Here is an 18,710-nt window from a genome sequence, read left to right as displayed (position 1 = left end):
AGCACTGAGCTGAGCTCCCAGAAAGAGTGGAACAATAATATGATCAAAGGGGTCAAGACCATGATGGGGCTACCTACTGAAACAGCTTACCTGAGAGAATGGGCGCTCACTGAATCCATTCTGACAGTGGGGGAATCAGCATAGGACCAAACTAGGCACTTTTAATGTCGTTTACAGTTGCATGGCTGTGGTAGAATGTGGGGCCCCTGGTAGTGGGACCAGGATTTATCCCTAATGCTTGTACTGACTTTTTGGAACCTATTCTTTTTGGAGGGATACCTTGCTCAGCCAAGGCATAGTGGGAGGACCTTTATCCTGCTTCAAAGTGATGTTCTAGACTCTGTTGACTCCCCATGGGAAGTCTTACCCTTTCTGAGGAGTGGATGGGTGGTGGGGAAGGTGGGGGGAGTGAGAAGAGGGCAGGGAATGAGAACTGGTGTTGATTTGTAAAATGAGAAAAGACTGTTTTTTTCCCAAAATAAATAAATAAATAAATAAATAAATAAATAAATTTAATAGCAGCAGAGTAAATAAAGTGTAAAAAGCAATTTCTTCATCAGTCACTTTTTAGTAACTGCACCATATTTACAGACACATACTCACCCACTGTGAAAGAACCCCTTTACTCTTTGCCTTACTCTTTTAATAGTAAGGTGAAAATGTATTATGTGTTTGAATACCATGAATTACCTCCTAATAATGTAAGTGCCCAGTGCTTCCCTTAGTTGTGAGGTAGGCTTACCTGCCAAGGGAGAAGCCTGTCCTTGTTTGCTGCTTTGTGAGGTGCTATTTCTGTTTTACTCAAAAGCATTTTATGAAGGGCATGGGCTACTGCATGCACTGCATTCCATATGGAAACCCTGGGTTCAGAAGTGATCATCACAACCTTTTCTTCTTGTTTAGTCTCTAGAGATATATTTGGTGTGCAGGGTATATAATTTCCGCAATATAAGGGAAGAGGTGTGCAATGAAATGTGTCAAACCAGAATTTATGGAAGTAAAGATCTTCTGGGTACTGGGAGGGCATAAGTGCTTCGATAAAGTGCTTGAATCCAGGGATATTTTGATGTTTTGAAAATGAGAAGCTTCCTCCAAAAATGTCCAAATTATCATTCAACACATATAATTCAGTATCTAAGTAAAATAATTGAGACTTCGTCATGATCCACACCTTCCTTCTGTTTGATATGATTCCATTTATGAAGCAGAAAAACAATATGTCATTCATATCACCATAGAATACATACACGTTTACTTGTGTATCTTGATTGAACTTCGGCAACCCAACCTCAGATACTAAGTGAATCATCCAATTAGCTGGGAGTTTTAATGTAAAAGCTACACAGATATCTTCTGACATCATCTGTGCTTTCAGATCAGAGCTGAACTCCTTACCTTTTAGATCATCAGACACAATGAGCCCCACCCACTTCCAGCCAAAGTGCAGCAATAAAGCGATCACCCCTTGGATTAGAGATCTGTCTTTTGGAGACATCTGATAAAGGGATGGAAATGTATCTTTGCCAGTTAATGCAGAATCAAATGTTCCATATGAGACCTGATGAAGGAAACAAAATAGTGATTCTGAGTATCTAGGTATTCGGAGTTATCTCCCTTAGAGAGGAAATGAATTTATTATTTACAGAAGAGGATCAGGGAACTGAAGATTGGTGAAGAGAGTGTCTTTGTGAGATTAGCTTCTGTCTCTCATGGACTACGGTCACTTTCAAGGACTATGGGCTCCAAAGCTACTAAGAGTTCTGAAGCACCTAGGAAATGATCAGTATGCTTTTCACGACAGATTTGAAAGGTAAAATAGAATTCTATTGTTCCAGTTACAAGGGAACAGAGCATCTGTTTTAGAGAAAGACTGCAGAAGCATTACCAAGTGCTGCAGTATGACTACATATCAATGTCTTTACTAGAACCTCTAGTTTGAGGAAAGTAAATAACAAATTTGCTCATAGATTTAGCTCCTGCATTTAGAAAGGTGCAAGGTATGAAGATCTAGTGGGACATCAGCAAGTTTTGTTGCCTCCTCCTTCCCTAATGATAGATTTGATGAGTCATCACTGAGTAACTAATATAAGATGTGAGTATCTGAGAATGATGAAAATTATCACATATATCATTTTTTCTTACATCAGGATCCAGTACATCTATCAATTTTTAACAGTGTGATAATAATCAGTGCTGCACTGTCTGATTTTTTAAATTTGATTATTACTGAGCATGGTCCTCATCTAATGTTTTTCTGTTTGTAGTGATGCCTAATGATGGCTGCTTTGCTTCAGTAGCACCTGGCAAGAGCCAGTTGTCGGGATTTATCTAAGCAGTTCTTCTCTGTGTGTGTTATTCAGAGATCTACTTTTCTGAATGAGAAATAAATTTCTTGTAACATTTCATTAGTGATATCCTTGGGGGTGTCCATATTTATTTAAATGTCTTGGACTTTCTGTTCTTCTATCTGTCAGCAATAAACCATTGGATGAACTATGAGATTTTTATGACCCAGCTTGGACAGGTAAGTTATCTGTGCTGTAGACTCTGACTTGTGAGCAGCACTCAGTTATAATCTACTAGAGTACATTTTGCCAATGTTTACAGACAGAATCATAAGTACTAGTAAGTGATTTGTTTGGAAATCCACATATTTGCTGCTCATGTTTTTCACCACACTCTTTCCTTTATTGATCATAGCAGAATCCAGATAATTTACTTACTTTAATTTTAAATCACTGGACGTAATCATATACAACTTCTTAATTTTCTTTTGGTACAATATTCTATGTAAGTGTAGTCACCAGAACATTATTAACTTACTTGTGGAACTTTGTAGAGTTCTAAAAGTGTTCCAATTGCAGCAGAAAATTCAGGCCTGACTCCTGCAATGATTGCAAGAGCTTTGTGTTGAGTTTTGCATTTGTAGTTAGGGATAAACGCACTCCTTCCAGACAGCCACATCAGAGGTCCTTCTAAGATTCTGTAGTGATAGTCAAATGCGTTGTAGAGGTGGAAACCCAAGGTCGTATTGGGAAGCAGGTGGGCATCTTTTTTGATCTCCTCAATGGCAAAGTATAAGGTCAGCAAATATTGATAGTTCTTCCATCTATCCCTAAACAGGAGGGGCAGAATGATGAGCACAGTCAGGCCATTATTCTCAGAAACTCCTTAGCAAATTTACAAAAAGGACTTTAAATTCTCATTTCTCTTCTTACATGTAAAACCTGTATGAATGAGCTGCCGACAGCTCAGGAACATCATGGCATGGCTAATGAAACTCTTGGTATTTGAATTATATTTCAATAATTCATTTCTGGAATAACTTGCTGCTCTTGTGTATTATTCTGGTTCAGGTTACAGAAGCCACTCTTTGGGTTACAATAGTTTGCAACATCTTCTTTCTGGGGATCCATGTCCTCCTCTGGCCTCTGCAGGCACCAGGTACACATGTGAAGCACACACACACACACACACACACACACACACACACACACACACACACAGACACACATGTAGACAAAACAATCTTACAGATAAAAAAGAATTCTTTATGAAGTTTCAGAAACTAGTAAACAAAGAAAAAGTTGTTCTCTAAACTTGCAGATTATATGAGTGAGTAGAGTCTCCTGCCAGTGAAAGAAACAAAGAAAGTAAAATAATAAGTAAAAATAGAATATGAAAAAGAGGAAAAGCTCCCAAATTCATGAGGGTAGTAAAAGAATGCTCAACTTTAGAGGAAAGGAAACTTTGGAAACAGGAAGGTGGGCTAAATTGTTTCTCTCACTTTGTCATTCGGTGATTGGAGAGGGGTTCTTAGGAGGTACTTTCAAAACCTGGGATAGATGAGAGCCTGGTTAGCCCTACTGGAGGCAAGTGAGAGAAATCATGATTCCGCTGAGAGATTCTACCTAGAGATCTGTTGGCAGCAGAAAAAATATGACATTTGTTTATACTATGTGATTTTGAGTTCTATAGCTAGATGCTATGTTAAGAGAGAATCTGTTGTTCTTAACTGATGAGTGTCACTACTGAGAGAGGGAGAAATCAGTCTGCTCTGGGGATTATTCAATACTGAGTGTTTAACAGTAGAAATGTACACATGTGTGTAAATGTATACATGTGTACATATGAATGACATGTGTATAAATGTATGCATGTGTATAAGTGTATGTATGAAAACTCCTAGAAAGAGACTGACTGATATCAACTTAATTGATGCGGAGATGTTGGAATTTTGCTGATCTAGAAGCTCATTACCTTACTTCAGGCTAACTGCATCACCATAAACAGCCATTTACGGACTACTCTGGAGGTGAGTTAATCTATAACTAATGAGTAAAATTCCCTTAAAATCTATTAACTTAACAGAGCACTGGCTTCCAACAACCTTAAAGCTAAGAATGACATCAGATGTCATCTTGGGCTTGTAGGATAATTTTTCCCACCTTGCCTCAGACCTACTGCCTGATGTATCCACTAATTTGTTTGATTTACAACTTGCTTTATATTTTACTATGAAATCTTCATGAAACTCAAGGGAACATGGATCATGGGTCACCTAAATCTGTGTTCACTGGCCATGATCACACTAATTTGATTCTAGAATAAATCCTTTCTTTTTCCATTTGAGTACAGGACTGAGATTTTTCCAATGACACAAAATAATACTATCCACCAAACAATTGATTCAGTTGGTTATATATGTATACTTATTTATTTATATGTGTGAATTTTCTAAATAACAATAATTATAAAAAAATGAATTTGAGAGGAAATGGCCCTGGGAGACAAGATAGAGTTGGAAGTAGGTATCAAGGAGGCAATAAGAGAATTATATTTTAAATGTTGAGGTGTTGTAGAGGACAAATGATCAAAATATATTGTCTACAAACTATTTTTAGTAAAAAAGGAAAGTAATTATATAAAAATTTCAACATACAATTTTTTAAAGATTTAGCAATATAGCACATTGACATCAAGGAAACCCCACAGGGTGTGGGTACTGTATTTAGTCTGCCACAAATTCTGCATGATAGAAAGAACAAATCATGGCTTTTTAGAGAACAGGAGTTCAGGAAAGCTATGCACTGGAGCATCAGGCAGCAGGTAATCTAGTCTAGGAAGGACATAAGAAAGAGAGTTCAGCCATGGGCAATCACAAACCAAGCTTCTTATTAGAGAATTATGCTGGAGTTTGAATGGAACATCTGATCCTTAGCTCACATGACTAGTAAAAATGTAGATCTGTGAATCTGTTGATCACTGTAGTGAAGCCTGAGAGTTACTGTTGTATGTCTGAGACCCACACAGCATCCTCCTGCCTGCTGGTTTAAAACCAACAGGTTGCCAAGTGTTAACACCTATATTGTTCCCATGATAAAGTTTTTTTCCAGTTTTATGTCACTGTGGAGTCACCCTCTGATGATACAGCATCAAGGGCAGTATGGTCTGGCCTAATACCAAAGAGTGAGATAATCTAGCCAGTCCGTAGAATTCACACCTCAATGTGGCTAAGGAGTTCTGATGTTCAAAGAAGGAAAATGGCTCCTATTAACACAGGCTGGTGGATATCAGACTGTCATTCAATAAAAACACAGGAACAACATAAGCCAGAGGAAATATCAGAGTTCACACTGTCAACTGAACTCGCTCCATATGTGTAGGTGGAAGTCTGCAATTACTGAGGACAAGGAGATCCCTTTCTGCTAACCCTCAACTTCTTTTTTATTTTTAAAGTTGTTTCCAATTATCTCCAGTACATTTATAAAAGTATGTATGTATTCATTACTTGAGAATATCTTACATTCATAGAATGTGTTTTCATGAAATCCGTATCACTTACTCACCACTTCTTGTTCCCATTTCCTTCCTGACACTTTCTCCACCAATATTAAAGTGCATTCTCTGTAAATCCCTATAGAGGGCGCTCTGCACTACCAGCACATACATGGGAGTGAGGCCTTCTGCTGGAGAATGGGAATCCTCTCAGTGACTATACCCTGAAGAAAACTGATTTTCCTACCCCGAGCAGCTACAAACTGCCAATGGCTCCTTAGACAGGAGAAGTATTCACGATCCTCTCTCCCACTAATGTCAGGAGCTTATATTCATTTCCTGATGGTCCTGCGCAGTCAGTTCATGTGTGCCATGGCCATGCCATCGATTGAACAAACAATTTCAACCCAATCATGCACTATCTCTACTCTTAGAAAGTTCTACCCACTCTTCTGAGTTTTGAGGGGAAAAAGTTAATGACAAACATGTCCCATGTAGAGCTGGGCACTCCACAATCTCTCATTATCTGATTGGTGACTACTTACAGGTTTATGTATTAAACACCATCTGTTGGAAAATGAAGTCTCCCTGAGAAGGTATGAGGTAAGTATGCAGTGAAATTCCCATTTTAAGTTAAGAACTGAGCAGGTAAGTAAAATATTTGTCTATTTAGCATAGTAATATTATTAGACTCTCATTTAGGAACAATGACACAATTAACCACAGTTTCTTAGGTCAATGGGGCGTGGTATCTGCCTAGTGGAGTGGACTTAAATCTGGGAAGATTGTTGTGGGTTACTCCCATAATATTCATGGCAGTATAAAGATATGTCATCAGTGGGCATATCTTTTTCTGCCTGTCATAATTGTAGGTTCCAGGGATTGCTGGTATGTTAGACAATTTATTACGTCTTTTATTAATGTATGAAAACTTTTTATTAATGTGGATGCTAGCAGGTATGAATGAAATTTCCATGTTAGCCACAGCTTAATTACTCCATGTACTGTGACTCAACTATGCGATGTTCTCATTAAACAGGTCCTGTCTTCAAATTCTGGAGGGTAACCAAGAGCAAAGGAAATAGCTAGTAATGTTTGTGTGCATAGGGACAAACATTTACAAACAACTTAAGACAGTTAACTCATACCTGACATTTGTCCTTTTGCTTAATGTTTCATGATCTTTGGGAGGGGCATTCTCCCCCAGTTATATAGTAACCCTGTTTAAAAGCTTTATATGTATGTATATGTATTTAGGAAGCTTCTATAGTAGTACATTTCCATAAGCTTTCTCCAAGGTCTTAGAGTTAGTTATTCCTTCACACAGCCACTCTGGTCTGCTCTCCCATTACTTGCTACTTAACCTTTCCTGCTCCTGTATTTCTGTTCCTCTCTTCACACCACAAGTGTTCTATTTCCCTGCTAGTGAAATCTTTTCTTCTTTGCACCTTAGTAGTTTCCTAGCTAATATGTGTACTTCAGTTAAGCAGAGACACCTGAAGATTCAAAACTAGCATCTGCATATGAGAGAAAGCATTTGACTTTGTCTTATTGTGTCTGGGTTACCTCATACAGAGTGGTAATTCCAGCACCATCCATTCCATGCAGTTTCCATAATTCTTTTTATATTTGCTGCCAAATAAAATTCAGTTGTTTACATGTACCACAGTTAAAATATCCATTCATCGTTGATTGACATTGAGGCTGCTTCCAATTCAAGGCTATTGTGAATAGATCAAGAATTTCTACAGTAGGATACACAGTCTTTTACACATATGCCCAGGAGTGGTAGACATAGAGAATAGTGTAGATATCTTTCCACACTTTTAGAAATCCTCCACACTAATTTTCAGAGGGCTTACCAGTTTGTAGTCCCCTTAACTTACATATATTCCAGTATTTGATGTACTTTATATTCTTTAGAAATATAAAATATCAAAGAAATTTTGATTTGTATTTTACTAATTGCTAAAGATCTTGAGCATATTTATTTTCTTTCTCAGTCACTAAACTGAATTCTCAGTTTAGGTCCATGTGCTTTAAATTGGATTGTTTGTTTTATCAATAGTTAAGTCATTGTTTGTTGATAAGACATTGGGACCACTAGTTCCTATTGTCCCAACTTCTCTGGTTTTGGATCAAGTGAGAACTTTTGAGATACAGTGTTGAAACCACTCAGCATTGACATGTGAATGAATGGGTTATTTAGAGAGTTTTAGCCTGTGCACAAGGCAGTTTCTATTTTCCTATTGGGCACCCATCTCATGGAAAGGGGTGCTGCTCCTTTGTGATTTGGGACATTTCCCTATGACAAATCTCTCAGACTTCTTGACGAATCCAGGAAACTTACCCTTTTCTCTCCCCTACTTCCTCTCCCTCCAAACAAGTTCTTTGCTTACTCCTTGAGCTTCCTCTGCATACTTTCATGTGCATTCTCTGATCTTTTTTCCTTATGAGATTTAGAGCTTTCCTTAATACTAGTTTTCTTCTTGCAAATGTATTTTTATCAGGATAGCTCAATAGACAAAGATGGCACTCTGAATTTCCAAATGCCCCAAAATTGTAACCTTTTTTTCCACTTCACAAGCATGTGATCTCAAAGTCCCTTAACGCCAAACTCTTTTTGCTTTTTATTCTCAAAATCTCTTACATCTGTGTTTTCTTTATTCTCTGCTCTTGTCATCTCATGGATTCTTCTTTCCTCTCTGCTTGTTCTTGTTCCTTCTTCTACCCACTGAAACATTTTACAGAGATTCAAATACCTTTTCACTACAGGTAACATTAAAATATGTTTTATTCTGATGTATTCAATAAAGAAGTTGGCTCTGGCTCTGGGTTTCAGCCCCTCCCTCTAGACCTGAGCATGCTTCTTAAAAGTTTCATTCAGATCAGTCCTGGGACTAATTGGCAGTCAGAATCTATAACAAGGAGGAGAGCAAAAAAGTAAAAGACACTGTATGTTTAAAAATATCTATTTTTTGCGATAGTGATTATGTCTGTTAATCTACTCTCCTCTGATATCCCGAAAACATTTGATAAAGTATTTATCTTAAGATTTGTAGGACTATTTTCTAAAGGTTCTGTAGCTATGGATTTGTAAATTTATTGAGTGTAGTTTAAAAATCTGTAAAATCTGAAACGAAAAGTCAGGTGACAAATTGTAACAGAAAGCCTTTGTAGTAAAATTTGAAGTCAGGGATTGTGATGCCTCCAGAAGTTCTTTTATTGTGCAGGATTGGTTTGTCTATCCTGGGTGTTTTGCTTTTCTTTATGAAGTTGAGTACTGTTCTTTCTAGGTCTATGAAGAATTTTGCTGAGATTTTGCTAAGCATCATGTTGAATCTGTAGACTGCTGTTGGTAAGACTGCCATTTTTACTATGTTAATTCTGCCTACCCAAGAGCATGGAAGATCTTTCTACTTTTAATGTCTTCTTCAATTTTTTTCTTCAAAGATTTAAAGTTCTTGTCATACAACTATTCCACTTTTTTGGTTAGAGTTACTCTGAGATATTTTATGCTATTTGTGGCTATTGTGAAGGGTGTTGTTTCTCTGATTTCTTCCCCAGCCCTTTTAACATCTGTGTACAGGAAGGCTACTGATTTTTTTGAGTTAATCTTGTATCCTGCTACATTACTGAAAGTGTTTATGAGTTTTAGAAGTTTCTTGGTAAAATTTTTGGGATCTCTTATGTAAACTATCATATCATCAGCAAATGGTGAGAGTTTGACTTATTTTCTGATTTGTACCCCTTGATCTCCTTTTGGTATCTTATTACCCTAGCTAGGACCTCAAGAATTATATTGAATAGAAAGGGAAAGAGTGGACAACCTTGTCTTGTTCCCGATTTCAGTGTAATTGCTCGGAGTTTCTCTCCATTTAGTTTGAAGTTGGCTGTTGTCTTTCTGTTTATTGTGTTTATTATGTTTATGTGCGTTTCTTGTATCCCTGCTCTCTCAAAGACGTTTATCATGAAGGGATGTTGTATTTTGTCGAAAGCTTTTTTGGCATTCGATGAGATGATCCTGTGGTTTTTATTTTTCAGCTTGTTTATAAGGTGAATTACATTGGCAGATTTTTGTATGTTGAACCTTCTCTGCATCTCTTATATGAAGCTGATTGATCATGATGGATGATGGTTCTGATCTGTTCTTGGATTCGATTTGTCAGTATTTTATTTAGTATTTTTGCATCAATGTTCATGAGTGAGATTGGTCTGTAATTCTTCTTAGTAATGTCTTTCTGTAATTTTGCTATCAGGGTAATTGTAGCTTCATAAAAAGTGTTTGGCATTGTTTCTTCTGTTTCTATTGTGTGGAATAATTTGAGGAGTATTGGTATTAGTTCTTCTTTGAAAGTCTTGCAGAGTTCTGAGCTAAAATCAAATTCTATTACAGAGCTATAGTACTGAAAGCAACCTGGTATTGGCATAAGAACAGACAGGAGGACCGATGGAAATGAATAGAAGACCCAGATATTAATTCACACACCTTTGAACACTTCATTTTGACAAAGAAGCAAAAAAATATAAAATGAAAAAAGAAAGCATATTTATCCAGTGGTGCTGGTATAACTGGATATCAACATGTAGAAGAATGAAAATAGAACTATGTCTATAACCATGCACAAAACTCAGGCCCAAATGGATTAAATACCTCAACATAAGGCCAGCCACACTGAAACTCATAGAAGAGAAAGTGGGAAGTACACTTGAATGCATTGGAACAGGAGGCCACTTCTGAAATATAACCCAAGAAGCACAGATACTGAGAGAAACAATTAATGGGACCTCTTGAAACTGAAAATCTTCTGTAAAGCAAAGGGTACAGTCAACAAGACAAAACAACAGCCTACAAAATGGGAAAAGATCTTCACTAACCCCACATCAGACAGAGGTCCGATTTCCAAAATATACAAAGAAATCAAGAAATAGATCATCAAAAAAAACCATAATCCAATAAAAAATGGAGTACAGGCTTAAACAGAGAACTCTCAACACTTTAGAGGAATCTAAAATAAGTGAAAGACACTTAAGGAAATGCTCAACATCCTTAACCATCAGAGAAATGCAAATCACAACAGCTCTGAGATGCCATCTTACACCTGTAAGAATGGCCAAGATCAAAAACACTGATGACAACTTCTTCTGTAGATGTTATGTGGAAAGGGGAATGCTTCTGCATTACTGGTGGGAATGCAAGCTGGTACAGTCCCTTTGTATGTCAGTGTGGTGATTTCTCATAAAATTAGGAAACAACCTTCCCCAATACCCAGTCATAATGCTTTGGGTATATATCCAAAGGATGCCCAACTGTGCCATCAGGATATGTGCTCAACTATGTTCACAGCAGCATTTTTTTTTGTCATATCCATGACCTGAAAACAACCTAAATGCCCCTCAACTAAAGAATGCATAGTGAAAACGTGGTGATTTTCACAATGGAGTACTACACAGCAGAAAAATAACAACATCTTGAATTTTTCAGGAAAATGGATGGATCTAGAAAACATTATTTTGAGTGATGTAACCCAGACACAGAAAGACAATTATCACATGTACTCACTCATAAGTGGTTTTTAAACACAAAGCAAAGAAAACCAGCCTACAAATCACAATCCCGGAGAAGTTAGACAACAGCGAGGATGCTAAGAGAGACTTAGATAGATCTAATGTACATGGGAAGTAGAAAAAGACAAGATCTCCTAAGTAAATTGAGAGTATGGGGACCTTGCGGGAGGTTTGAAGGGGGAAGTGGAGAGGCAGTTAGGGGAGCCAACTAAAATGGAAAACTGAATAAAAATCAATAAAAACTGAAAAAAGAAATACTTGAGAGTTAAAAAATATAGAATATGCTTATTTGTGACTTGAATTATACTCTTGTTTAGAAAAAGATATGACACAGCATACTTCACATATCATTTGATTTAATGCTTGTTTGTGGATGAAAAAACTTGGTAACAGCAAAAGGTTGAAGATAATTTATGATTCCTAAGGTTCTAAGAGCCTATTTACGATAAAATAAACTGATTTAAACATGTATGTCAGATCACCTTTGCCATTTATAACTGTGTCCAACACTAGGTATCTAGACAATATAGATAAGAACAATATGTATTTAATAAGTAAGTTACGTTAGATAAAGTTTATAAATTCCTAAAGTCTATCCAGACTAAAAGAAACTGATTTGAAGATGGATGCATACCCTTCTTGCATTTGATAACTTTGTTAATCTTTAGCTATTTGAATAAAACATGTCATATAGGAAACTGATATTCTGTAAAGTTACACTATGAATGATCATGACCTCATGTTCCCAGACGTGCTGTGAACTATGTTCTTTAAGATTTTGATGCCAAAGAGTCTTTTTTTCCTTTTAGTTTGTCAAAGCAGGGTTTCTCTGTATAGCTTTGGTACCTCTCCTGAAACTAGCTCTTGTAGACCATGCTGACCTCGAACTCACAGAGATCCAACTGCCTCTGCCTCCTTCCTGCTGGGATTAAAGTCATGTACCACCACTTCCCAGCAAGGATCTTCAATTCAAAATTATAAGACTCACCTAACAGTGATGAAACAGTAAAATTCTGTTCTTATAAAAGCTACCAACTTGTAAACTGTAGAAGATAATTAAGACATGCAAGCTAATGGTCAGTCACTTTATAAATGATCGACTTCTTTACCATGCTCAGAGCCTTCTTTTGGTCACGATGAGTACAAATATATTTCATTTACAGAGGGACAAGCTATAGCCTTCTGCTTATACTATCAATGACAAGTCTGAAGCAAGTAGCTAGAAAGAGGTAAAGTTTGTTTAAAATCAGACATAGTTAATAAATTAGATGATGTCTCTCAAATCCCACAGAGAGATCTCCTGAACATGGCATTAAAGGTACTTAATAAAAAGACTTCACCTTATAAACAAATATACTGGCTTCCAGAATCTGTAGTTGAGGCTATCCACAAATACCATGTAAAATGCAGACTCCACCTGGATATTACCTCAGTTGTGCTAATGCCGACCACTGGGTCAATAGCTGGCACATGTCTCACCCACCACCTGGTCCCTTCACAAACTGTGAACACTGTGGTATTGAATGCCCTACTCTGCCTTGGCAAGCTAGGTTAGTTTCCTCAATTTCCTCCTCCACAGAAACTTTTCTGAAATATCAAGAGTCTGGTGATTGAAGGCTGATGCTGTTTTGTGTGGCAACCAAAATCCAAAGGTGTCTCATTTGGCATCTGAAGATGATAATGTCTGCTCCCAACAAAGACACTGAAATCATATGAAGGATCCCAACTTGTTGCCCCAGTATCAGGTAAGTCTCTGTCATTTTAACTGATACAGAGGCAATTTAGTTTATATTTTCTGCTCACATTTATCCTTCTCAGATCTCTGATAGTGTTGATAGCAAGTTTCAACTTTATAATTTTAGCAGCAGCAAGCAGTCCGGCCCAGCTCCTCTCAACAAGGCTGCGGTTGCATGGTCAGTCCATGTCGTATACATAAGGCAGGTCTTGTTTTATTCTACAGCAAACAGATAGTCTGCTGAAAAAGGCAGACTCACAGACAGGGTTACCTTACTGACAGGCCTAACACTGAAAAAGATAATCTCATAAACAGGTTCAATTGAAAATCAAACTGAAACTATCATGCTACTACTAGAAACAAATATACTTTTTACTATTCTTTTATTTTAAAGAACCTCCTTTTGAATTATTGCTCCCATAAGTCAATCATATTAGTCTCATGGTAAAAGATTGGATGGAAAAAAGTTTGAAGTTGATGTTACTTTTGAGAGTTAGAAAAATGATTTAATGTAGATAAACGCAAGTTGCAAAGGTCTATGACCTAAGTTATATGAAAATGAGACTTAAAGATTTCTAACATACAGAGTTTTATCATATTAATCAGTGGAGTTCTGATTAGTTATTAATCTAGCCTTGGTGAAGAACTGCCTCCTATTTTCATAGCCAATGAACAAATTTTTTAATTTTCTTTCATTGTTTTTAAACAAGACTTTAAATTGCGTCTTGTTGTGCCAAATACTTATCTGACATACATATATAAAGTCTGGACAGAGGAAACAGGGAAAGAGTTTTCATATTTGTATCCCCCTTTGAATCACCACACTTTTGATATGGCTCTAAATCATGCGTGTACATCAACTATTTACAGACACTGGCTAACTGCTTCTTCTACAATGAGGTTTCAGTACAGATTACTGAGAGTGGAGATGCTAATATATCTAAGTCTTTCATCTTTATATGTAAACTAAAACAAATTAATGTAAGATTCAGTGAGTTGTGACTTGAATTCATCTATGCTACATCAGGCAGACTCCAAATAAGAACTGCTGTCAGTTAAAGTTAAAACTTTCCTGCCCGCTGCTTCTCCTTGAGGATGGGCTCTCTCTCCTCCTGGTCTTGGAACTCCTTCCATCTCCTGCAGTAGTGGGCTCTTGACCTATATTCCTTCCATCCTGTGAAAGCATTCCTAAGAGTACTATAAGTGTCAAATAAATCTAGCATCTAGCAACTTTTCTTCACATATTCCTTAACACCACAAGTGCTAGACGTATAGACCTGGAACTTTGTTTCCTTCTTACACAGCAATGAATAGGTTGAACATTTACGAAGAAACTGCTTAGTATAGGACCTCCCAAATGTGTAATTGATGCTCAAATGAAGAAAGGTACTGCTTATAGCAGCAATTGAAACAAACAACATCAATTACTAAAAAGCAAGGCCAAATAACTACTCCATAATATGGTAAACTAACCAACAAATGAACTCAAAAATATTCAGAAATCTCAAATGTCAGATTGCTAGTTCAAAAAGTAGAAAGATGGATGACCTAAAAGAAGATATAAACAAACAAGTGAATTCAACTGGGCATTGAGACAAATACAATACTGTACAGGAGCACAATGGCTGAGGGGTGAGTAAAAACTCATATATATCAAAGACTCAGTACCAAAAAAGTCAAATCCTAAAAGGAAATTGAGATTCTGGGTTAGGGGAAGAAGAGATAGACATGTTCTAAATAAAAAAATCAAGAAACTGCCAATAAAAACTCAGAGGAAAGTGACTCCAGCAGCACTGACTAAGCAGAAAACAGAATATCAAACATAAAGGATGTGATTTTCAGACAATGCATAAAAATGTCAATGAGAAATAAATAAGTAATAAACATGATCACAATGTCCAACTCTCAGATACTTAAACAAACAAATACAAGGACATATGGGATAGAGATGGTAAGGTGGGCACTAAAGACATGGGGATTTAGCAGAAACTTTTCAAGTCTGTAGAAAGAAACAAACATTCAAACAACACATTTAGATTACCAAAGATATATGAACAGGGTGCAACCTCTCCTAATACATTAAAGTCAATCTGTGAAAATAATATAAGCCTTACCATGAACTCACAGTATGAACAGACACAGAAATTGGTCATTTACCTCTTTTATCTCTACTTGACTAGAGAAATAAAGAGGAGGAGAGTAAAGATCTCTAGAAGCAAAATGAATGTGGAAAGTTTGCAACTGATTTCACATTTCTGTTCATACAGTTCATTATTCTTAAAGGAATTACTTGTGCGCAGATGAGCATGCACTATCAGGCAGCTAGAACATCCTTATCGCAGTGGCACAAGTACTTACATTACGTTTGAGAATAATCCTTAGCACAATGGTACAAGTACTTACATTAAGCTTTTGGATAGAGGATTCTGTTTTTTCTCAAAAAATATTTGGATTTCCTCGGGTGTTTGTCTTGTGAAGTAAATGGGGATAAATACACCTAGGATTATGTCAGCCTTCATGTATGTGGCAGGTTTCCCATACTCCAAACACTTCTGATTAGTTATTCTCATTAATGCAAACATAGATTGCAGGAGTAGGAAGAGGCAAAGCAAAGGAAGAGACATGTCAGGGTCTGCACTACACAGAGACAATGCCCTGTAACTAGGCTGGGCCATAAAGATCATTGGCTTAGTTCATGGAACAGGTTTAGACCTTGACAGTGTCAAAGAAGACTCTGTTAGCTACAGCTGGTTCCTGATGTTGCATAGTCTATGGTTCTCATGCCAGACTAGGACACAGATAGAAGAAAGTCTTGAAAACCGAGGGTAAGTAAAAGTGTTGACTTTCTCCTCTATCTAATCAGAGTGATCATAAATGCACTGGCTTTTCTTGCTTTTCACTCTCATACATGTGCTCTGGGGATCTCATTGCCATTAGCCTCTGCACCTGCATCTTCTATGCTGGTGAAAAACATGTTTGTTTTGTTCCTTAGTCCCCTACCTCTATGATTTCATAATAATCCACAGTGACTTTGGAGAGCACCATAGCATGAGAAAGAATTGTAGGTCCAGCTTGTTTGATTTGGATTGCTGTTTTGAAAGACACATAGAAGTGTGAACAGATAAGAGACAAATCAGTAGTTGGACTCCACATTGCAAACACTTGAAATATTTCATACAATGCTGTCATGTGAAGGTGAAGTGGTGATGTCTGTTTCTAGTGTCTGGCATTCACAGGCACACTGACCTCATATCTATCCCGACTGTCTGATCTGCTCTCTCCTCCTTGTAGCATGATTGTAAAGATGTAGAAATGAGCAAGGACATTCCAGACAAGTACATAAGATAATTTCTCACCTCATCCTTTTGCAGTATTAAGGTTCCCAAGCAGTAATCTGTGTTCTGCTATTAAGTGCACTCTGGTACAGGTCCTCCCAAGTACACTTGTAAAAAAATCAATAAATAGAATAATTCTTTTTTTTTGAAAGTAGTTTTATTAAATTATAAAAGTTTCCATTTACGCCCCTCTTCCCAACACCCTCCCACTCCCCCCCCCTCCCTCTCCTCCTCCCTCTTTGTCCCTAAGGGCAGTCAGGGTTTCCAGCCCTGTGGGAAGTTCAAGTTCCTCCCCCTCCCTCCAGGTCCAGGAAGGAGGGTATCCAAACAGACTGGATCCCAAAAATCTAGTATATGCAGAGGAAACTAGTCCCAGTGTCATTGTCAATGGCTTCTCAGAAAGACTCCGGGCCAGCCACATTCAGAGAATCCGGCCACATTCAGAGAATCTGGTTGAATCACGTGCTCCTTCAGTCGCAGTCCAACTGCCCTTGGTAAACTCTCATTAGATCCGACCCCTTGTATCAGTGGGTGATAGCATCCCTCGCTGTCCTTCGTCATTTTCTTCGTCCTTCTGCTCCTCATTTGGACCTTGGGGGGCTCAGTCCGGTGCTCCAATGTGGGTCTCCGTCTGTATCGCCATCCATCGCCAGATGAAGGATCTATGGTGATAAGCAAAACATTCATCAGTATGGTTATGGGCCAAGGCCGGTTCAGGCACCCTCTCCTCTGTCCAGAGAACAATCTGGGGATCTCTCCTTGGACCTGGGATCCCATATATAATCAAGTTTCCTGTAAACCCTAAAATGACTCCCTTAGTTGAAATATATTCAAATATATTGAAATAGTTGAAATGATGTGTTCGTGGATACTATTTGCCAGTATTTAATTGAGTATTATTGCATCAATGTTCATGAATGAGTTTGGTCTGTAATACTCTTTCTTAGTAATGTCTTTTTGTCATTTAGTTTTCAGGGTAATTATAGCCTCATAAAAAGAGTTTGGCAATTTTCCTTCTGTTTCTATTGTTTGGAACAATTTGAGGAGTATTGGTATTATTTCTTCTTTGAAAATCTTGTAGAATTCTGAGCTGAAACCATCTGGTCCTGGCTTTTATTGATTGGGAGACTTTTGATGACAGTTTCTATTTCTTTAGCAGTTATAGGTCTATTTAATTTGCTTATCAGGTCTTGATTTAATTTTGGTAAGTGATATTTATCCAGAGAGTTGTCCATTTCCTTTAAGTTTTCCAATTTTGTGGAGTACAGGTTTTCAAAATATGACCTGATGATTCTCTGCATTTCTTCTGTGTCTGTTACTATGTGCCCTTTTTCATTTCTGATTTTGTTAATTTACATATTCTAACTCTGCCTTTAGGTTGGTTTGGATAGATGCTTCTCTATTTTGTTGATTTTCTTGAAGAACCAACTCTTTGTCTCATTATTTTCTTTGTTTCTATTTTGTTGATTTCTGTTCTCAATTTGATTATTTCTGCCATCTAGCTTTCCTGAGTGAGTTTGCTTCTTTTTGTTGTAGAGTTTTCAAATGTTCTCTTAACTCACTAGTGTAGCATTTTTCTAGCTTCTTTATGTATGCATTTAGTGCTATGAACTTTCCTCTTAACACTGCTTTCATTTAGTCCCATAATTTTGGGTATGTTTTGTGGTGATTTTCATTGAGTTTTAGGAAATCTTTAATTTCTTCCTTTATTTATTCCTTGAACCATTGATGCTTCAGGTGATCATTGTTTAATTTCTATGTGTTTGTGGGCTGTCTGGAATTAGTGTTGTTGTTGAATTCTAATTTTAAGCCATGGTTATTCGATAAGATACATGGGTTATTCCAATTTTTTTAACTGTTGAGGATTGTTTCTATTTTTATTTTACCTTAATATTTGAGAAGGTTCCATGAGGTACTGAGAAGAAGAATAATCTTTCATGTTTGGACAGAATGTTCTATAGATGTCTGTTAAGTTTGAGTCATAACATCTGTTAGTTCTCATATTTCTCTGTAATTTTTTTGTCTGACAGACCTGTCTACTGGTGAGAGTAGAGTGTTGAAGTCTCCTACTATTAGTGTGTGGGATTTAACGTGTGATTTAAGCTTTTCTTTTATATATGAGTGTGTACTTGTATTCTGGGCATAGATATTCAGTGTTGAGATTTCCTGTGATTAGTATGAAATGTTCTTCTTTCGATTGATTTTAGTTTGAAGTCTATTTCGTTAGATATTAGGATAGCTACACCCACTTGTTTCTTAGGTCCATTTGCTTGGAAAATTTTTTCCTAACCCTT

The 18,710-nt window shown here is 37.1% G+C and overlaps 1 protein-coding gene across 1 annotated transcript in view; it reads right to left on the bottom strand.

The window, feature by feature from the left end:
• Positions 1–15,705, bottom strand: part of LOC125396960 (vomeronasal type-2 receptor 26-like) — a 74,465-nt gene extending 58,760 nt beyond the window's left edge. The window contains exons 1-3 of the mRNA XM_087898018.1: positions 15,485–15,705; positions 2,824–3,115; positions 743–1,558 (exon numbers count right to left, since the gene is read on the bottom strand). Of these exons, the coding sequence (XP_087754144.1) occupies positions 743–1,558; positions 2,824–3,115; positions 15,485–15,705 (1,329 nt within the window). The remainder of the gene's footprint in view (positions 1–742; positions 1,559–2,823; positions 3,116–15,484) is intronic.
• Between the last annotated feature and the right edge of the window lie 3,005 nt (positions 15,706–18,710).

Source organism: Myodes glareolus, chromosome 2 (genome assembly GCF_982192425.1).
Source record: "Myodes glareolus chromosome 2, mMyoGla1.1, whole genome shotgun sequence".
NCBI classification, from domain to species: domain Eukaryota; kingdom Metazoa; phylum Chordata; class Mammalia; order Rodentia; family Cricetidae; genus Myodes; species Myodes glareolus.
This window is presented reverse-complemented; position numbering and strand designations above follow the sequence as displayed.